The sequence below is a fragment of the Lynx rufus genome, unplaced genomic scaffold (assembly GCF_022079265.1).
Source record: "Lynx rufus isolate CCGP_SWC_20201006 ecotype Redwood Valley unplaced genomic scaffold, mLynRuf1.p SCAF_17, whole genome shotgun sequence".
Lineage (NCBI taxonomy): Eukaryota > Metazoa > Chordata > Mammalia > Carnivora > Felidae > Lynx > Lynx rufus.
This window is the reverse complement of record NW_025814831.1, coordinates 3,378,118-3,398,105: the sequence shown is the minus strand read 5'-3', so window position 1 is coordinate 3,398,105 and position 19,988 is coordinate 3,378,118. Positions and strand designations below refer to the sequence as shown.

At 56.4% G+C, this 19,988-nt stretch overlaps 1 protein-coding gene, 1 long non-coding RNA gene and 1 other non-coding gene across 7 annotated transcripts; all 3 read right to left on the bottom strand.

Annotated features, from left to right (window-relative positions):
- Window positions 1-334: 334 nt before the first annotated feature.
- On the bottom strand, window positions 335-1,390 carry LOC124512301 (uncharacterized). Its single transcript, XR_006962097.1, has 2 exons — window positions 1,086-1,390; window positions 335-852 (listed from the first exon to the last, which is right to left on the bottom strand). It is a non-coding gene; the product is annotated as an uncharacterized LOC124512301 (long non-coding RNA).
- A 286-nt stretch (window positions 1,391-1,676) lies between these two features.
- On the bottom strand, window positions 1,677-18,389 carry LOC124512495 (uncharacterized). Of its 5 annotated transcripts, XM_047080031.1 has the most exons (13): window positions 18,064-18,381; window positions 16,260-16,573; window positions 13,570-14,131; window positions 12,969-13,089; window positions 10,974-11,066; window positions 9,971-10,071; window positions 8,161-8,253; window positions 7,688-7,820; window positions 6,056-6,169; window positions 5,638-5,793; window positions 5,080-5,204; window positions 4,416-4,510; window positions 1,677-2,344 (listed from the first exon to the last, which is right to left on the bottom strand). In XM_047080031.1, exons 2-12 carry the CDS (start codon window positions 16,486-16,488, stop codon window positions 4,435-4,437), a joined length of 1,803 nt encoding a protein of 600 aa, XP_046935987.1. In that variant the 5' UTR covers window positions 16,489-16,573; window positions 18,064-18,381; the 3' UTR covers window positions 1,677-2,344; window positions 4,416-4,434. The 5 variants fall into 5 exon arrangements, 2 of the variants coding, with proteins under 2 accessions (XP_046935987.1, XP_046935988.1); XR_006962118.1 differs by lacking the exon at window positions 5,080-5,204 and having other exon boundaries at window positions 18,064-18,387; XM_047080032.1 differs by lacking the exon at window positions 10,974-11,066 and having other exon boundaries at window positions 18,064-18,380.
- LOC124512738 (U6 spliceosomal RNA) lies at window positions 17,403-17,509 on the bottom strand. The gene has a single exon (XR_006962248.1). It is a non-coding gene; the product is annotated as a U6 spliceosomal RNA (small nuclear RNA).
- Window positions 18,390-19,988: the final 1,599 nt, after the last annotated feature.

Here is a 19,988-nt window from a genome sequence, read left to right as displayed (position 1 = left end):
TGCTTGCTGATTTTTGCATGGAGTTCATTGTCCTCCCAAAACTCCTTGTAGGGGCCCCTGGGGGAGCTCAGTCGGTTAAGGGTTCGACTTGATTTCGGCTCAGGTCATGAACCCCTGGGTCGTGGGTTCTAGCCCCACATCAGGCTCTGCTCTGAGTGTGGAGCCTGCTTAAGATTCTCTCTCTCTCTCTCTCTCTCTCTCTCTCCCCCCATCTGCCCCTCCCCACCTCTGTCGGAGTACTTTGACACCCAGCCAGAATGAAGACACTGTTCTTAGGAGACGATCAGTGTTTGCTGCTACCCAGCACCGGTCTGGGCCGGTTTCAAATAACACGTATGGCTTCAACTTTTTATTCTGTTTTGTTCTTAGACTGCTTGCTTACGTAATGTGATTGGCACAGTGCCCAGCACCCTCTCCCCATGGTCCAGCCCTGGGTCCAAAGGGGTGGAAAGTGTGGCTGGTCCGTTGGCTGTCCCCAGGGCTCTGCTTCCTAGACCAAGCATGTCAGGGCTTCCCGATCCTTCCCAGCCATGGTCCTGCCCTGCCCGCTCAGAAACAACCCCAGGGACACAGTCCTGGGCCCGAGTCAGAGAAAAGAGGGCTCTCCGGGTGGAGAGAGGAAGAGGAGGGACCGAGACCCACAGCGGTGGAAGATCAGGAAGGAGGCAGCCTGGCCGTTGTCTTCAGCAGGTGGCAGCGCTGGGCAGGAGGGCCGGAGGACAGAGAGGACCAGGGACGAACAAGCCAGTTCTTTCTTCAGACGCAAGGAACGTGAGGTCCTCCTCCTTTTGGACTCCAGGCCGAAAACTGTGCACAGTTTTGGACTCTGCACAACCACAAAATCCTGCTGGTCTAGAGACCAGGAGACAAAAGAAAGGAAGAAAGACTTCCCACCCCAGCTCATGAAGGGACAGCCCCCTTCCCCAGGCTCACCTTGACCTGCGGGACCTGAGCGGGGGGCTCTGGGAACTCAAAGGACTCGGGATGGGCCAGGGTTGGAAAAAAGGCAGTGGGAGGTGGCTATGTTCCTGATTGTTTGGGCCTCCCCACCAAGCTGAGGGTCCTCCCGGGGCAAGGACACTGACCTGAGCAGCGTCCCAGGGAGGGGCCAGGCTGTGGCCTGTGGACAAGGCCTGCTGGGGTCGAGGACGGGGATGATCAGGGCTACAGGCTGAATAAGTCCCAAGAAATAGAAATCATATAGGCAGCATTCTACGGTATCATGCAACGAAACCAGGTCTTAAAAATGAAAAGACCCTTCCACCGGGAAATTTTAATTGAAAACTCTTCAACATCTCTAGAGACAAAAAGGAGATACAGACCCAGGGGCGCCTGGGTGGCTCAGTCGCTTAAGCATCCGACTCTTGGTTTCACCACAGATCACGATCTCAGGGTTCATGGGTTTGAGCCCCACATCGGGCTCCCTGCTGACAGCATGGAGCCTGCTTGGGATTCTCTCTCTCCCTCTCTCTCTCTCTCTGCCCCTCCCCTGCTTGTGCGTGCTCTCTCTCTCTCAAAATAAATAAATAAAATTAAAACAAGGAACTACAGACCCAAACTGCACATTTCTTTTACAATATATATAAAAATACTACCTATCTGAGCCCAGGGGATCCGCTAAACACGGTGTTTAAATTCCTATGCAAGGTCGAGGTCACAGACCACAAACACAGATGTACAGGAGCTACTCTTTAATTTTCCAGAAAGGAGAATGAGGACAAGGAGGACAAAAAAAAGGAAAAAGAGAAATGACTGCTTCCAACTCTAGAGTTAACCAGAGGCCTGTCGGCTGCGATTTATTCACGTAGCCCGGAGGCAGCGGTACCTGAACGTCCACCCAAGACATTTCCTGCGACTGCTCTTCTGACACCAGGTGTGGGGGTCTCCACACCAGGCAAGTGTCCAGGTGTGCAGACACAAGTTAATTCTGATAATACATCAGACGGCAGCTGGGGCTGCAGGAATCTTGAAGCTCTCCTCACTCAAACATCTGGGGTTCACGTCCATAGCCCTGGCTGGGTCCTCAGTAGAGTCGCTGGCTGGGACACCTGCACGTGGCCTCCCAAAAGGCCTGGCCTACCTTATAGCTTGGTGGCTGGGTTCCAGGGTAAATGCCCCAGGCATTCCTTCTGATAGAAGAGTCCAGACTTCGGAAGGATTGGCTTCCTCCTGAATATCAGGCTGTCATTTATGAAGTGGCCACTGGGTGGGCACTGGGATCAGGGGCACCCAGATCCTTTGCCTTAGGTAGCTGCTGGAGTCACACAACTTCCACAGCCCGAGGTTCCCTGAAGCTACTGCTCACCTCCACCTCTGTTCAGGGCAGTCAGGGTTCTGCCAGACCCTGGGGGGACAAAGACAAATGTGGTTGGTCCTCTGCCATCAAGCCACTTGCCAATGAACAGACAAGACAGCTCTTGGCCAGAGGAAGACTGTGATGTGCATCTTGGGAAAGAAAATGAGCAACAGACTTGGCGGCCTGAAAGAAGAATTTCGACAGATGGGAAGGACACTCCAGGTAGGTGGAACAGAACATACAAAGATGTAGAGACAATCTGACCAAATATCAACAATTTCATGTGAGTCAACCAAGAGCAGGCACATGGGCAGGAGAAGAGCCCAGTGCAGCTAGATCAGTGGTTCTCAAAATATATTCCGTGGAATCCCAGGGACCTGAGATCCTTCAGGTAACCTGTGAGGTCAAAACTTTTCATATGCCCCTTTCGCTGAGTGGACACTTAACACCAATGGCCCAAAAGCCATGGCGGATAAAGTTGCTAGAACCTTGGCCCACACCAAAGCAGTGGCACCAAATTCTACTAGTGTCCTTCACCACCATGTACCCACAGGAAAAAAAAAAAATCCAGTTTCTCTTTAAAAAGTGCTGATAAAAGAGTAAAAATACTTACTCTTGTTAAATCTCAATTTGTGATTTACACAAAATTTGTGATGCATAAATTTTTAAGATCCCACATGCAGAAATACACAGTTCATACCTGGCCCTTGTATTGCACAGTGAAAGACAATGGCCGCCCTGAGGAAAAGCACTTGTGCAATTGACATTTGAGTTACAAGCTGAACTAGCTACTTGTTTCATGGAACACCACTTTTACTTGAAAGAATGACCCATGGACAGACTGTTCAGTTGTTGATGGCATGTTCTTGGAAATGAATGATGTGAGCTGGCCACTTCAAGGTAAACAACTGATGGTGTTTGTTGCCAATGATAAAATTTTGAGCTCTCGAGCAAAAATTGGGATTTTGGAAAACTTGTGTCTTCCACTGTGAGCCTGGGATTCCCAACAGCTATAGACTTTCCTGATGAAACTGATAGCTATGTTAACAAAGGTGCTTTATGGACAAGGTCTGATAAAGCATGCTGACATCTAGATCCACATCACTGTGTGAACCTGTGTTTGCCAGGTGACAAACACTCTATGCTACAAAATCACATATGGGTAGAAGAGCCATTTCAAAGTGCAAAGTAGACCGAGGGGCTTTACTACAACAGAGCATGCAAATTTCATAAAATTCATCAAGCTGGTTTCAGAATGTACGTCCTAATCTTTAATAAACTACCACCTGTCCAGGAAAGGTGTGATATCAAAGCAGACTGGCCATGATTTCCTAAAAGAGGCATTAAAATACCCTCTCTTTCCCCAATAGTAACTGGTCTATGAGAGGCTGGACCTTCCTTATATACTCCAGCCAAAACATGTCACAACACAGTGAACACGGTAGCCAATAAATGAGGATCTACCTGTCTCCTGGTAAGCCAGACAAAGATTTTGCAAAAATATAAAACAATGACACCCATGTTGTTAAGTTTGTTGTTATTATTGCAGAAAATACTTAATTTCTCCATTTAAAAATCACTATTTGCCATAATGTTAACATGTTATGGGTTTATTTTTTTTAATAAATTCATATACCTAAATTAGTGTTATTCTGTATAAATGTTAATTTATTTTCAAATCTATATATTCACATATAAATAATATATTGTCATTTACTTTGTTTCTAGTGATTTAATAAATACTGATTTTCCATTTTGGTGAATTACTATTTTAACCAATATTGTAGATGAATTACTAAATATTTATTGGCTTTAACTTCTAATGTGGTAACTCTTAGATTTAACCACGTAAGCTACAGCACTTAAGTTCAGTGACTGTTCAGAGTAAAGGGGTCCTGAGATCAAGACATTTGAGAACTGTGCTCGAGAGCACAAGGTGCGGGACCCAGGCTGGCCATGCCACATCTGCTACGGCAACTGGACCTTGATCCGGCTGTGCCCTTTGACCTGGTTCCCTCCACATCTCCAGAGCCACGGCCCTGGCCACCCTGCCCAGGGCTGGACCCTGCCCTATCGCCTCCCCTGGAGGGATGCTCTGGAGACTTGCACCCTCAGTCACCTGGTGCAGAGCTGGGGCATCAGCAGCAGCAGCAGCAGGATCTTCCCTTGACCTCAACCTCCGAGTCCACAGAGCTGCATGGCTGGTCCTGCACGCTAGGGAGCGAGGAGAGAGCTTCTGTGCACCTGTGAGCCTCTGGGTCTGTGCACCTGTGACCACGGGGTCCGCGTACCCAGGAGTGCCCACCAATGAAGTCTAGAGCAGTATCTTCCAGGGCGACTGGGACACTAGCACATTCCCCAAGTCTCCACCCGCCCTTCCCTCCGGGGACCCCTAGGCGACCTACCAGGGAGCCCTGGGAACTCTAGGAACGGGTCAGGATGGGAGCACTCTGAGGGTGGCAGGGAGACCAGCCTCCCTTAAGACCCCAGGTGAGTGATGGTCCTGCACTGCCTGCCGTGTTTTGCTGGGGACTCTGGGCAAGTCCTTGCCCAGACCCTTGCTCTCAGGCCTCAGTTTCCCTCTCTGGGAATAGGGGTCAATGAGCTGTGAGACTCCAGCTTAGGGTTCTCAGTCTCTGGCAGCTACTGACCCTCCATACCCAGGGGCCCACGCTTTGGTGCGGCCTTGCCCCCACTGGGGCCCCTGGCAGTACCCCACCTCCGCAGGCTCACCCGTCCCCCTCTCTACCAACCCCTCCCCAGCTCCTTATTCTCCTTCGTACCTCAGATAACCTGGGAATCTGTCCCTGAAGGAGGCCAGCCAATCATCCACAGTCTCTCTGCCCTTGTTCTCACTGAGCTGGAAGATCCCCAGGATGGGTTCCTCTGGGATGGCCAAGCCGGGACCCTGCCGGGAGCAGCTGGTACGTGAGCATGGGCCCTGTGTTCCCGGCTTCCTGTCTCTCCGGAGGACCCATTCCCCTTACCCACCTGCAGGCCCAGAGCCCAGGTCTAGCCCTCAGGCCCCAGGGTGGGCGCTGCTGGTCAGAGCTGCCTGGTCCCGCCAAAGTTACCTCCTGAGCTCCCCACACCTGTCCTGGGAGGGCTTGCCTCCCCCCAGCTTGCGACATCCCAACCCTATCTCACAGTGTCGCCGTGGAAGCAGCTGGCCCCAGCCTTGTGTGTGGGATTCGAGGCCCAGTGCCAGCAGGTCTGAGTGTGGTTTGGGCGAGGACAGCACACCCGGCCCAGGCAGGGGGCCGGGAGAGACGAGAACCGGAAAGGGAGGACAAAGCGACCCCCTCCCAGCACCTGGCCTACCCGAGGGGTCCACGGCTCACCCCGTGCTTCCTGAAGATGTTGTCCAACTTCCAGATGTCCGTCTCCACCTGAATCCTCAGGCTCCCCCACTTCCTGGGCGCCAGCATCCTGAGGTGGGTGGCCAGGGCCTGGACGTACTCCCCAAAGACCACCGTGTGCAAACTTTGCATGATGCTCTGCTCTCCACAAGACAAGATGGAGAGGCCCGAGTGAAAGCTGTCCCAGGACACTGTCTGGCTGGCCTTAGCGGTGCACCCTCGGGGATGGGGGGGGGGGCGGGGAGGCGGATGCTACTCAAACTCCTCCAGCACGGGTCTGCGGAGGGCCTGTCCCCACCACCAGCCACATCGAACCCCTAACCGCCGGGTTCCAGGGGTGCCTGCTTCAGCTCCTCAGGGTGACCGCCAGCAAGTCAGTCCCCCCGAATCGGCCTCCTACCTCATACACGGGAGTGGAGTGCAGGCTGGGACAGCCCTCCAGGCCCTGCCACAGGGACTGCAGAGCGTTGACCAGATCCCTCTCCTTCCTCCCGAAGTGGCCCCTCAGCAGATTCTGAGGACAGGAGGGTCGGATGTCACGGGGGCCCGCGGTGCCCAGGCCGGCCGTGCTCCCTCCCACCCTTGCCGGTCTCCTCCAGCCTCTGGGCCCCCGCCTCGCCCCACTGAGGGCACAGTCCTGGGCCAGAAGCTCACCCACTGTCTGTCCCAAAGCTCTGTCTACCCTCCTCCTGCCGATCTCTGAAAGCACCCCAGATTCAGACTGCAGCCCCTGACCCGAGCTCTTCCCTGGAGCCCTCCTGAGTACCCCCGCATCTCTCCCCTTTGTCCCCACGGGACTGGCCTGGCACCAGACCTCGATGATGCTTTCCCTCCAGATCAGACTCCCAAGACACGGGACTGGGGCCTGCTCAGTTCTCAGTGGACGCCACAGAGGATGGGCAGAGGGGCAAAGCCAGCCTCCTCGGTGTTACCAGGGTACCTGAGCAAGTCCCGTCCCCGCTACACCCCAGCCCTCCAGCGCCCCGTCTGCAGACGCAGCCTCATCGGCACCATCTGTAAAAGACGGTGCCAACGTCCAATCCATGAGGTCCGCCTGCCTGGAGCTCTGTGTGGAGAAAGACCCCGGGGCTCCAATCGGGCCAGAGCAGAACGGAATGCTGGGATTGAAGCCATGTCTGCCACAGCCCAGGGAGAGGCAAGGACAGGCTGCTGGTCACCCTGGGAGGACCAGACCTCCCCAGGGCTTGCCAGGTGCTCAACTCTGCAGAAAATCCAATGGCAGTTGTCCCAGGAGCCGGTCCCCAGGGGGAAAATGAACCGCTGGCTAGAACTGCAGGAGTGGAGACCGACCACCAGTACCTCCCATCTTCCACCCAGGAGGCCCCCATGAGGACAGGGCCCTGAACCCCTAATCTGTATGGAAAATTCCCTCCTGTGGTTTCCACATCCTAGGAGGCCACCTCGCCCTCTCAGGGCTTCGGCTCCAGGGTCAGCCTCTGGGCATCCTCAGGGACCTCATCCTCTGGTGTGGCAGCCGCAGCTCAGGGGGAGACAAAGCCGGGCAGGCACAGCGGCTCTGGGACACAGTGAAGGGACCTCACCTGCCTGGGAATGCAGCCCGGTCAGAGCCAGGGTGGGGAGAGGGGAGCCAATGTCAGGCCTCAACTGGCCTGGCAGGAGAGCAATCACACAGGTGGAGAAAGGAAGAGGCAGGTCTGGCCAGAGGGGACAGAGGGAGGTACCCTCCATGAGGAGGGGGCCAGGCCTCATAAAGTGGCAGGGAGGCTAAGCTAAGCCCACTCATCGGACAGGACCCCTACCTCAGGTCAGACGGGAAGCTGGCCCTGCCCCTCTGCTGCAGACAGAGAAGGCAAGCTGGGGAAGGCGGGGGGGGGGGGGGGTGGCTGGCCAGAGACATCTCTAGCCCATTCTGTCATCGCTGCCATGTCCCTCCCCAGCAAAGGCTCTGCTGGGCTGGGCAGAAGTCCAGGGAGACACGGGCAGGCGCCTTCTGCCTAGGTTTTCTAGGAGAAGAGACCCCACGCCAGTGCTGGGGCGGGGACGGCATCACCTGGCACAGGGCTCTGACTCTAAGCAGGAGGTGGTCCCGGCTGTGGCTCTCAATGGCGTGGATGGCACCCTGTACCGCGGTCACCAGGTCTGCAGGTGGAAAGCATGCCTGACTCAGCTCCTGCCACGTTTTCCTGTTGGGGTAACCAAAGGGGGTCCGTGGGGCCTGGCCCAGAGCCCTGCCACAGCCCCAAAGCTGCAGCACACCGGCCACACCCCTGCGCCTCTGTGCACCCTGGGACAGATGGGAGGCTGACGCTCCCTCATTTCTGCTGCCGTTGCTGTCTATCCCATCCCACTGTTTTTTCTCTCTGTACTTAGAGACTGTTGTATCCACGTGCCTTAAAATGCAAAAGGTACAGTGGAAAACTCCTCTCCCACTTTTTTCACAAAAGACAGCAAATCCGGATCGTCCACTGCCTAGCCTGCCGGGGCCACCGGCCCCGCCCACACCCGGGTCACGCCCCCACGCACCTGAGGATGCAGCAGTTTCCCAGCACGTGCACCTCGGGGAAGGCCCCCGCAGTGGCGTTCTGCTGCAGGAAGTGGACAGCCTTGTCCTGGTACCTGCGGGGTGAAGCGGGAGATGCAGCCCCTCCCACCGGCCGCAGGGCCCTCCCACCGGCCGCAGGCCCCGCCCACCGGCCGCAGTCCCGCCCACCAGCCGCAGGCCCCGCCCACCAGCCCCAGCCCCACAGGCCGCCTCCTTCACAGAACCACAAACGTGGGTTGCAGGGACCGAGATGTTGACAAGGCAGCCGGGGTTTACTTGGGCTGGCTCCGTGCCAGACCCGGCAGCCAGATGCTTCCTAAAGACATTTTCACCGAATGCCCTGGAGGACCGCTGGTGGCAGATGCTTGAGAACAGGATGGGGGTGGCTTTTCCCGTGGACTTGGAGCTGCGTCAGTGCTGTATCTGAGAAGCCCTCCCTCCCCGGCGGGTGAAGGGGAAGGCGGGCAGACGAGGCCGTGCCCTCCAAGCCCTGGGAGCGTCGGCTGAGGCCTGGGGGTGCTCTCAAGAAGGGGAGGCCGGCACCCCACGCCCGGGCTGGGCCACTGAAGCTGCTCCAAAGCAGAGAGTAGGGGGAGGCTCCGGGACAGCACACACCCCTGGCTCCCCAACAGCAGGACAGAAGGGGCGCCCTCACGAGTCTGAGTCCCTAGAACACAGATCAAACTGGCGGCCCAGGAACATTTTCTTAAACATTTAAAACCTGGCTGATTCCACCTAACAATCCATATCCCTGGCCTCTCTTAAGTAACCTGCCTCACAGTCACCCTTTGTGGAGCCTGGCCCAGGTGAACACAGCCACTTCTGAAGTCTCCGGAGAAAGGGGCCTCGTGATGTGGTCTACACCGCGCTGTGCCCAAGGCATGCTTCTTAATCACAGGGGCCCAAGGACCCTGCAACACTGAGCCCAGCCCCAGCCCGTCGGGAAAGAGGCAGAGTCCCCACCCAAATCCTTAGCCTGGGACAGAGCTGGGTGTGTGGCTCGGGACTCTGACAGTGAAAAGCAGAGGAAATGGGGACACGGGCAGTCTTCCAGGTCCCTGGCCAAGGTTAGTAACCAAGATCATTTTTTATTAGTTATTTATTGGGGGGGAGGGGCAGAGAGAGAGAGAGGGAAGGAGAGAGAGAGAATCCCAAGCAGGCTCCAGGCTCAGTGCGGAGCCCAACGTGGGGCTCGATCCCACGAAATATGAGATCATGACCTGAGCCAAGATCAAGAGTGAGACACTCAACCGACTGAGCCACCCAGGTGCCCCAAGATAATATTTTGATGAAACATTTTAAAAAATCAAAACCGATCCAAAACATCCAGAATGAGCAAAACATGAAGTTTCAGATAAAGACAGAATTCGACTTTGCATGCTCGTGACCGCCCTGCTGGGCTCCCCCTTCCTCCCAGTCCTGCTGTCCAGTACGGGAGCCCCGGCCCCAGGTGGTGTTTAAAGGTCAATTAACTAAAATTAAGTAAAAGTTAACTGCAGTCCCTCCATGGAACTAGCTTGACAGCCACGGGAGGCCGGAGACACCGTGTCAGAAGGTGCCACCATGGGACGTCTCCGCAGTCACACAGGGGCTGCCTCCAGAGCCAGGCGGGAGGTGGAGCAGGCCAGACTGGGGGCACCCAAAGCCAGTGCCCACCCCTAGCCCTGCTTCGGGAACTGGCCAAGCACCCGGTGGCCCGCGGGCGGAGGCTCGGCTAGCACTCTCACTGGGCTTCTGTGGACCCAGACACCCGTACCTCCTTCTCTAGGCAACGACCACCTTTTCACTTACCTGTTCAGAAACTTTGAAAATATTTCCAGAACCATGGCTTGAACTTGGCTAGTGACCGATGGTCCAATGGGTCTTGCTGCCGTTATAGCTTCTTCCAGCAGCTGCCAGTCAAAGCAAGTGGCCTCTCAGGGGGGAACCCAGGGACCAATGACACAGCCGGCGGACCCTGGGAGACCGTGTCCCCCCCAACTCTGTTATAGGAAGGGCTGACGCGCGGGAGCTGCACCCACACCCCTCCGCCGCTCTCCCCGCTGCCGGTGGCACAGAGCAGACGCCTCCCGCCAGGCCCTCACTACCCCTCCGGGCCCCACCTGAGTTGCAGGCCTCTCTCCCTCGAACCCTCCAATCAGCCTGCAATCAGACAGCCTGAACGACCTCCTCATCCCCACGCGTGGCTAGGCTTCTCCTGTCTGGCCCAGAGGCTGCCGCCACCCTCCCCCCCCCCCCCACGAAGCTGCCAGCTCCCCACCTGACACTCTGAACGGGGCTTGTTGGCATAAAGGCCTTGAGGATGCATAACATGTTTTCTCCCTCCAACTCTGAGCAGTCAAGAGAAGCAACAGAAACTCCCAGCACAGATCCTCTTTAAAACAACAACAACAACAACAAAAACCCTTCCCCCTCCCCACACACGGGGTGGCCTCTCCTCCGAGGCCAAACATCCCACACCCCCATGGCTGCTTGACCCTCTCGTCGAGGCATCCCCAGACACTGGTCTCTCTGCAGATCCTACCTGAGGCCCCGGGCAGTCTCGTGAGCTGAGACATTCCAGGAGGAGGCCTGTCTCCAGAAGATGCGCCCTGCAGCCCAGCACCGGGACCCCATCTGTTGTGCCTGCCGCCCTCAGTCACTGACACCGTCCTTGCTGCACATGCGCCCGGCCACCCGTCAGTCATCGCCCCCCAGCACCCCATCCTTCCAGGCACCCCCACACACACCAGGCGGGGCGCTCAGGAAGGGGCCAGGGACCCACGTGGTGGGCCGGAAAGACTCTGGCGAATACCTGGAAGATTTCAAGGAACGTTGGGTGGGAGAACGGAGCCCACTTTTTCTGATCGCAGATCAGGACATTTTCTAGAGTCTCCTCCAGCCTTTCCTGCCCAGAAAACAGTAAAAGCAACTTTGATCCCCAGGCTTCTCTCCAGGGCTCCGCCCCAACTGAGGACAGGAGAGCGAGTAAGAACCAGAGCCCGCCCAGGAACTCCCCCCTTGACCAGCAGCCTGAAATCCGCCCACCAACGAGGGACCCAGTTCTGAGTAAACCCTCCCCTTCACAGCCCCCGGCCCTCTGTGCATCAGCGTCTAGATACACTCTCCTCCTCGTTCCTGGCCAGGCCATCGCTCCCACCCCCGACCGCTCATCTGCCTGGGGGTGATGGGCAGCTCCCACTCGCGGACAGCAGAGCCCATCGGCGGGCGTGGGCTGAGAGCTGAGAGGGCCGCCAGGGTCCAGAGACACGCAGTCTGGGGACACAGGGACCACGGACCACTGGGGACCAGGTTGCACCAGGGAGCCCCAGGGCCCTGGAGACCAGCTCCCGGCCAGAAGAAACCTGAGTGTGACCTCTCAGGCCCGACCCCAGGCAGTGACAGAGGCTGTCCCTAGCAGGTCCCCCCAGGGGAAGCCGTCCTCCTCACCCGGCTGGCCACACGGCCGACACAGTGCGGCCAGGGAAGGGGGGTGTCCTCAGGTCGGCTGCCCAGACTCCCACTTGGGTCTCCTTCCTAGCCCAGGTACCTCCATCTGAAGGCCCCTGGCGGGCCATGGCCTTCCTGTCTGCGGAAAGGGGCAGCCTGGAAGCTGACTGTCTCCACCAGCTCAGCCCTCGGTACCTTTTCCCTCCCAGCCCTGCCAGAGGCTCATGTCTGGCTGCCTGCCCGACGCCACTGACGGCGGCTGCTAGCCCTCACCCGACACGGGTGCCCGGCATCAGGCCTCTCGCGGGCATCGCCGCGCCACGACCCGGAAGGCGGCACCGTTGCTCGCGCTCTGGCTGCCTGTGTGAATTGCCCGCCGGACACCGCAGCGCAGCCCTTGACGGCTGGAGCGTGGAACAGCGAGGAGTGAGGAGCCCCGTCTTCCCTGACCCGGCCCAAACTGCGACGCCACAGTTTTGGGGAGAGCCGTGAAGGACAAGGGGCCTCAAAACTCAGAGCCCTGAGTTTGCCGGCGAGGAAAGGGCCGGGCACTTGCGCACCAGCTACTGGAAAATTCCCGTTAGGCCAATACTGATTCTCTGCCTCACGGTCGTAAAGCTTAGTTTCTCGGTCTGTTAGCTGAGATAGGCAGAAAGCTTCCCTGCATCCCAAAACATCTCTTCCGCCGGTTCCCGTGACACTGGACGTGTCTGTGCCACGGCCAGGGATGCCGTTATGGGAGGTCATGTCTGTTAAAAGCGATCATAGGGGCGCCTGGGCGGCTCAGTTGGTTGCACGTCTGACTTCAGCTCAGGTCATGCTCTCAAGGTTTGTGAGTTCGAGCCCCGCATCAGGCTCTCTGCTGTTAGCACAGAGCCCTCTTAGATCCTCTGTCTCCTTCTTTCTCTGCACCTCCCCCACCTACACTCTCTCTCGCAAATGAATAAACATTAAAACAAAAAAAAAGACCATAGTAGGAAATTGCGACGTCCCCTTAGGTCCTCTCCGTCTGCCAAGGATTAACCGTATGCACCCACCTTGGGGCAGCCGGCTTTCCACCCGAGGCTCGCTGGCCCTGCTCTGTAGCCACCGGCGTGGAAGTGGCCAGACTGCGCTCACTGGCCAGGACAGTGACCTCTGGTCTGGCGTGCTCTCTCTGGGCCCGCGATACACCTCACACCTCAGACCCACGGCACGTGGTTACTTCCCACATGACAGTGCTCAAGGGCCAGAATCGGCACGGCATCGCCCCTGCAGCCCTACCCGGGGCCCGCCCTGGCCCATCCCCTTCCCTGTTGTCCCCCAGCCAGATGTGGGACAAGGAGACCTCCGGGTGGTGGAGACTCCTGGACCCATTTACCTGGATCAGCCCCACCAGCTTCTTCTGCACTTGGGACATCCAGGTCACAAACATCATGGAGTCCAAGAGGTACCCGGCCGTGGGCTTCTGGGAGGTGGAAGGTGCATTCGGAAGCGTCTCCCTGCCGGGTTGGAAGGAACCGCGAGGGGCACAGAGCTGAGCTGGGGTTGGGGGAGGGACTGGGCTGTGGAGGACAGCTCAGCGCTAAGGGCAGGGGACTCCAGGCCGGGCCTCGCCCCCTCCCCAGCCTGTGCTGCCCGCCCCTCGCCCCTGCACAAGGCCCAGTGACTAGAGAGGGCAGCTGGGGTTGAGAAACCAGAGCCAGAGGCTCTGTTGGCGTAGACCAGTCTCTGGTCACACACAAGTGTGGACCGTGAGCCCCCCCCACACACACACACACAAACACACCCTAACATGCTAACGCACCGGCACATACACACGACAAGCACACTGACATGCGTGTGTCCCCCGGGCTGGGGCTGCAGCTGCCTTCTCCGGCCACCAGCCCTGCCCAGGTGGCCCCTCGAAAGGCTCTGTGTCGACCGCAGCCCTGGCCTGGGGGCCCTCACCCAGGACCCCAAGCTCCTCCAGGAGGACTCACCCCAGCTGCCCAAACAAGGTCGTCCTGCCCCAGGCATACAGCGCGCAGCAGCTGTTCCAGCTGGCGCCGCAGGAGTGCTTGAGCTCCAAGAGGCGGCTGAGGAGGACCTCCTGGAAGCAGGTGCTGTAGATCGTCCAGAGGCGGGCCCCCAGCCGGCTCGCCCTCAGCGACCCCAGGCCCTGTCTCACAGCCTCCTCTAGCTTCTCCAGGAAAGGGCCCAGCTTGTCCCTGGGGTCCCAGGTGGGCACTCGGGCCTCAGCGTCATTTCTCAGCAGCCTCTCCAGCTGACTGCCCCAGGTGGCGACTGTGCCGTCCTCGAGGGTACCGGCCTCCGGGCTCGGGGGCTTGTCCTGTGTGTACTCCACAGTGTCCAGCACCGCCTGGAGCTTCAGCTCCAGCTCCCGGCCGAGCCTGATGCCCTCCAGAGCCTGCTGGACCGCCTGCCACATGCTCTGGGCCAGAGCCTGGTACTGGGGGCCGCGGTCCTGCCCTTCCCATGCTGACGCGGAGACGCTCAGGTAGGCTTCCAGAAACTTCCCCTCCTGCACCAACTGTTGGAAGCCTGGAAGAAAAGAACCCAAAAGGATGGCTCAGCGGAGGGACTCGGAAGAATGGGGGAAACCGGGGAGGGGGAGGGGCGCCCGCCCAGGATTCTTCCCCAGAGTAGGGTGGGTGTGGGCTGAGCTGGTGTCAGGGGAGCCACGCACGAAGATGAGGCAGTGGCTTGAAGAGCCTTTGGGGACGGGGCTCCTTGCGGCCAGTCAGGATCAGCAGGGCACGAGTTTGTACGAGGGTCGCAGAAGACTGGTAGGCTTTCCACCGTGTCCCCCTTGCAGCAGGAAAGCTTAACACGAGCGGTTCCTTCCCATGAGCCTCTAAGCGCCCAGGGCGATGCACGGTCTGCGCTTTCATCAGCGGTGCATTGTCAACCCGACATTGAGGCAGCAAAGGCGCTTTCCCGACCAGAGGCACGGACAGGGGGGTCCAACAGAGGTAGTAGGAAATAGTGTCAAAGGAATGCCCATCAGGACCACGTGGAGGGCTCGCCGAAGCCCAGGTTGGAATGTGCATCTGGGACAGGTTCCCAGGGGGTGCCAACAGTGCTGGTCCTCTGCCAGGAGGGAGGGATGCGAAGGCGAGAATTCCGCCTTGGGTCCCAGAGGAGCGTCAGCAAGACACTGCAGCCTGTAGCTGCAGGAGGCGGGCTCTGATGAGACTCAGATGGGAGAGAGGAATCGGGAGACAGGGCTGTCCAAAGCACTTGAACCCTTGGACACTGATTCTTATGGACTTCAACTTGGAGGGGCAGTTTTGAACTTTAAATTCTCCCTGGAAGCTTCAGAACGAGAAGGCAGGTATATTTCAAGTTGGGGCGCAGAATGCCTTCCTGTCGTCAAGGGCGAACGCATGCCCCTCCCCCCATTTCCTATTCTTCCTTTCTCGTAGCAAGAATGAACGTGTGATGCCAGGAGCTGGGCAGCCGTCTTGGGCCACGAGACAGGAACCCCATGTGGAGGATGGTGGAGGGGTCCGATGGAGGAGTCTGGGTCCCTGATCGCGGAGGAGCCCTGGACCACCTACCCAAATCTTCCACGAGAGAAGCACGTTTTATCTTGCTTTATCTTAAGCCACTGTTTGTTGGGCGTCTCAGCGAAAGCAGCTGAACTTATAACAATACGAAGAGTTGAGGAGGAGTGGAATGTGGGATGGAAATTATTTTGCCCCAAGCAGGACGGCCTTTGACAGCCTTGAACTATTCTGAAGGTGGAGATTCCCTGTCTACTTCTCATAGATGGCTCCCTGTGGACAGTAATTAATTAGATTGGATGTGGAAATAGGAACCGTGACCCCTGGAATCTCTGTGCTGTCACCAGGTGCAGGGGCTACCTGGACATCATTCCCCTTCCTTCCAGAGCTGTGCCGTCCAGCACGGCAGCCCCGAGCCACCCGTGGTTACTGAGCACTGAAAACGTCAAACCTGAGCTGTGCTGTCAGCGTAAAACACGCACCAGATTTCCAAGACTTAGCAGGGGGGAAGAAAAAGAATGTAGCATACCTTAATTTTAATACCGACTGAACGTTGAAACATGTTGAAATACTACCTCAGCTCTATTGGGCTGAAGAAAAGACATTACTAAAGTTAATTTCACCCGTTTCTTTTTCAATGCTTCCTGTGACTCCTGAGAACTTGAAATCACCGCCCGGCTCACACTCGATCTCCTCAGGCAGCACTGGCCTAGAATATACTTGCCCCTCTCCCTCCAACATGGGATTCCGGTTTATCCCACACCAACCTGGCTCTTTTCTGGGCAGGGGGCCACAATCCGCCCCCCCTACCCCCCCTCCCAAAACAGAAGACCTGCCCTTATAACGTCCTGAGGTCTCGACTGCGTTGCTATTTCTTAGCAAGAATATTGGTGGGGTCGGGCCGGGCCGGTTCGCTCTGTTCTGGGGCTTCTCTCACTCCCCAGCACGCGTCAGAGCCCCCGTGCGCTTAGCAGCCCGGCCCCGTGACGGCTGTCGTGTGGCGGGGGGTGATGGTGAGCAAGCCGGCCCCCCTCCCTCGTGGGGCCCTCCAACCCTCTGAGTGACACCCAGGAGGGTGGCACGCCGTTCGTATTGAAAGAAAGGCCGAGTGAGCAAGCAAAAGATGGGGAAACAGTACAAAGATGCAAAGACGACGCCCATACCTTGGGAGGTTTCGTCCAGAGGAATGACACTCTGGGGCCCTTTGTTTGTGTGCAGTCCTTTCAGAAACCCGGTAATCCTCCTTAGGTTCAAAGGATGGCCTCTGGGCTGTCGTCTCGGGTGCCCCTGAGGCTCAGCGAGCAGGATTTGTCCACACTCGCTCCCAGCTTCTTCCCCTCCGAGCCTGGATTTCCTCCTGCCCCAGAAGACCTTCCTGTGGACTAGATCCATCCCACTGCTCTTGTGCCTGGCAGCGGCTTGGCCCCACCGACACCTGGCACGGCCTCTGAGTCACGGGGCGTGTTACTCTCTCTCTCTGCCGAACAAAAGAAATAGGAGGAAGTGGGTGACTGCCAGAGAAATTTCCTCTTGTGTTTAAAAATATGGCTGTTTATGCTTTTGAGAAGTCCCCAAATCTCACTGCCCAGGGCAAAGAGGTGGTAGTCTCACTGTTTAGTCCAGGAATGTTTCCCTGACATCTTGAGCCAACCCCAGGTCGGAGCAAAGGCCGGGAAGTCAGGCAGAGCACGTGAAGCCTGTGGTCACAGCGGACCCCCATCACCACCACCACCACACTCCCACCCCACCGTTGCTGTCGAAAAGTGAGAATAAACTCTTGTTTGGATTTTTGAATGTTTATTTATTTTGAGAGAGCGCGCGCGAGCAAGTGGGGGAGAGGCAGAGAGAGAGGGAGACAGAGAATCCCCAGCAAGCTCCATGCTGTCGGCACAGAGCCCGACGTGGGGCTCGAACCCACAAACTGTGAGATCGTGACCTGAGCCGAGATCAAGAGTCGGACGCTTAACCGACTGAGCCGCCCAGGCGCCCACTTGTTCAGATTTTTTAAAAGTCTGTCATTTGGGGCGCCTGGGTGGCTTAGTCGGTTGAACATTGGACTCTTGGTTTCGGCTCAGGTCATGATTTCACTGTGAGTTCAAGCCCCGCTTCAGGGTCTGTGCTGACAGTGTGAGCCTGCTTGGGATTCTCTCTCTCCCTCTCTCTCTCTCTCTCTCTCTGCCCCTCCCCCACTTGTGTTCTCTCTCTCTCTCTCTCTCTCTCTCTCTCTCAAAATAAACAAACTTGAAAAAAAAGTCTGTCATTAACAAAGAAATTACTCATAGCTATTTTTTTTTTAAACAGGCTTTAAAAATACGGAACACTTCCCAAATTTGTGTCATCCCTGCACAGGGGCCCTGCTCATCTTCTCGGTGTCATTCCAATTTTAATGCATGTGCAGCTGAAGTGAGAGCTCTTTTTTTCATTATTATTACAGCAAAGCACAGACAACATAAACTTTACCATTCGAACCATCTGTAAGTGTACAAGTCAGGGGTATTGAGCAACACCCTTCCAGTAAGGTCTGCAAACATCACCACCATCCATCCCCAGGACTTTTTTTGTCATTCCAAACGAAAACGGCCCCCGTTAAATGTGAACTTCTGTTCCCCCGGCCCCGGCTCCCGGCGACCACCCTACCTGCTGTGTCTGTGATTCTGACCACTCTAGGGACCTCACATAGGTGGAACCATGCAGTGTTTATCCCTCTGTGACTAGCCTAATGTCCTCAAGTTTCATCCTTGACGTAGCAGGTGTCAGAATCATGCTCCATCGTATGGATAGACCCGCTTTGTTTGTCCACGTATCTGTCCGTGGACCCTTGGGTGGCTTTTGGCTACTGTGAATGATGGTGTTCTGGACACATGTGTGCACGTGTCTGTTCAAGTCCCTGCTCTCAGTTTGTAGCTCTGGTTTCTTTTTCACCGACAGAGGAAGTATCCCCGCTGTGGTTCCGAAAGCCTCACGTACCTTGGACGTGCTCACTGCCCGAGTAGGTGGGTGGCATCCTCGAGAAGCCACCGCTCGCCTCCCAGGAGGCTTCACGGGGACACTGCTGCCAGCGGCATCGCCCAAACCCTGGAGCGGCTTCTGTCCAGTGTGGTGTGAGGTAGGGATCCGGTGCCGTCTTTCTCCGTGGGGAGAACCTGCTTTCTAGTGGTGGTTACCAAACAGTGTCCCCTCCCCCGTGCCCTGATTTGACAGGCCAGCTCTGTCTCCTGCATCCAACATGGAAACTTGGATCTGCAGCAACCCAGATGGCAGCTTTAACCACTAGCCAGAGAGCTCCGAGGATACATTCAGAGTCCCCTACCTGGACCCCATGTATCCCATGGGAATTTCCTGTTGCTACTGTAACAAATTACCACCAGCTTAGCGACCTAAACCATGCAAGTTGCAAGTTTTCTTTGCTGCTGTTCCAGAGGTCAGAGATCTGGTTGGGCGTCTCTGGGGTGTGTTCCTTCCTCCCGCAGCCCTGGGAGGGAACCTATTTCCTGCTTTACCACCCTCCTGATGCTGCCCGCGCTCTTAGGCTCACAGGCCCTTCCTCCAGTCTGCAGATGCAGCAGTGGCTGGCTCTCATCTGGTCTCAGCTCTGCCTCACTCTCCCCCCGGTAGGGACCCTGGGATGGCATCAGGCCACGAGACAGGCCAGGGTGGGCTCCTCTGTGAGGTCAGCTCATCAGCAACCTTATTTCTGTCGCATCCTCCGCTCCCCCTTTGCGGTGGAAGGGGGAGCCGTCAGGCGGGCATCGCTGGGGGGCGCTATTCTGCCTACAGCACACCCCCTTGGGAACAGCCTCCCCTCTCTCCTCAGCTTCACGGGGTGACTTCCCAAAGCACTCAGCATCTCCACGCTCTAGTGGCCGAGGGCAGGCCGCCAAAATGGCGTGTTGATTATTTTACATTGAAGCTGCTTGGGAAGCTTCCGGTATAAGGTCACTGAGACCCTCCCCTGTCCCCAGAAAGCAGGATGTAAACCTCCCACATGAAACGTGTCCCGTCGGTACTGAGAAGCAAAACAACACCCTTATCACCAGAGACAGAAAATCTAGAGCCAAGAAGGCCGTAGCGACAACCATGTTATATTCTGCTGATCTCGTACCTCGGTCCAAATTCCACTTAGAATTCTTTACTAGTCAAAGCTCCCAGACACTGAAAGAGGGACCCTTTCACACCACTGGTGAGAATGCAAACTGGGGCAGCCACACTGGAAAACAGAGCGGAGGTTCCTCAAAAAAATTACAAATAGATCTACCCTACGACCCAGCAATTGCACTACTAGGCATTTATCCACGGGATGCAGGTGTGCTGTTTCGAAGGGGCACACGCACCCCCATGTTTATAGCAGCCCTGTCGACAATAGCCAAAGTCTGGAAAGAGCCCACATGTCCATCAATAGATGGATAAAGAAGATATGGTATATATACACAATGGAGTATTATTCGGCAATCAAAAAGAATGAAATCTTGCCATTTGTAACTATGTGGATGGAACTAGAGAGTATGATGCTAAGCGAAATTAATCAGAGAAAGACAGATATCATATGAGTTCACTCATATGAGGACTTTAAGACACAGAACAGATGAACATAAGGGAAGGGAAGCAAAAATAATATAAAAACAGGGAGGGGGACAAAACAGAAGAGACTCTTAAATATAGAGAACTGAGGGTTGCTGGAGGGGAGGTAGCTGGGGGCACGGGCTAAATGGACAAGGGGCATTGAGGACACTTGTGGGGTTGAGCACGGGGTGTTATATGTAGGGGTTGGATCACTGGAATCTACTCCTGAAGTCATTGTTACACTATATGCTAACTAACTTGGATGGATGTAAATTTAAATAAATAAACAAACAAACAAACAAATAAGCAAATCTCCCAAACACCTGTTTTCT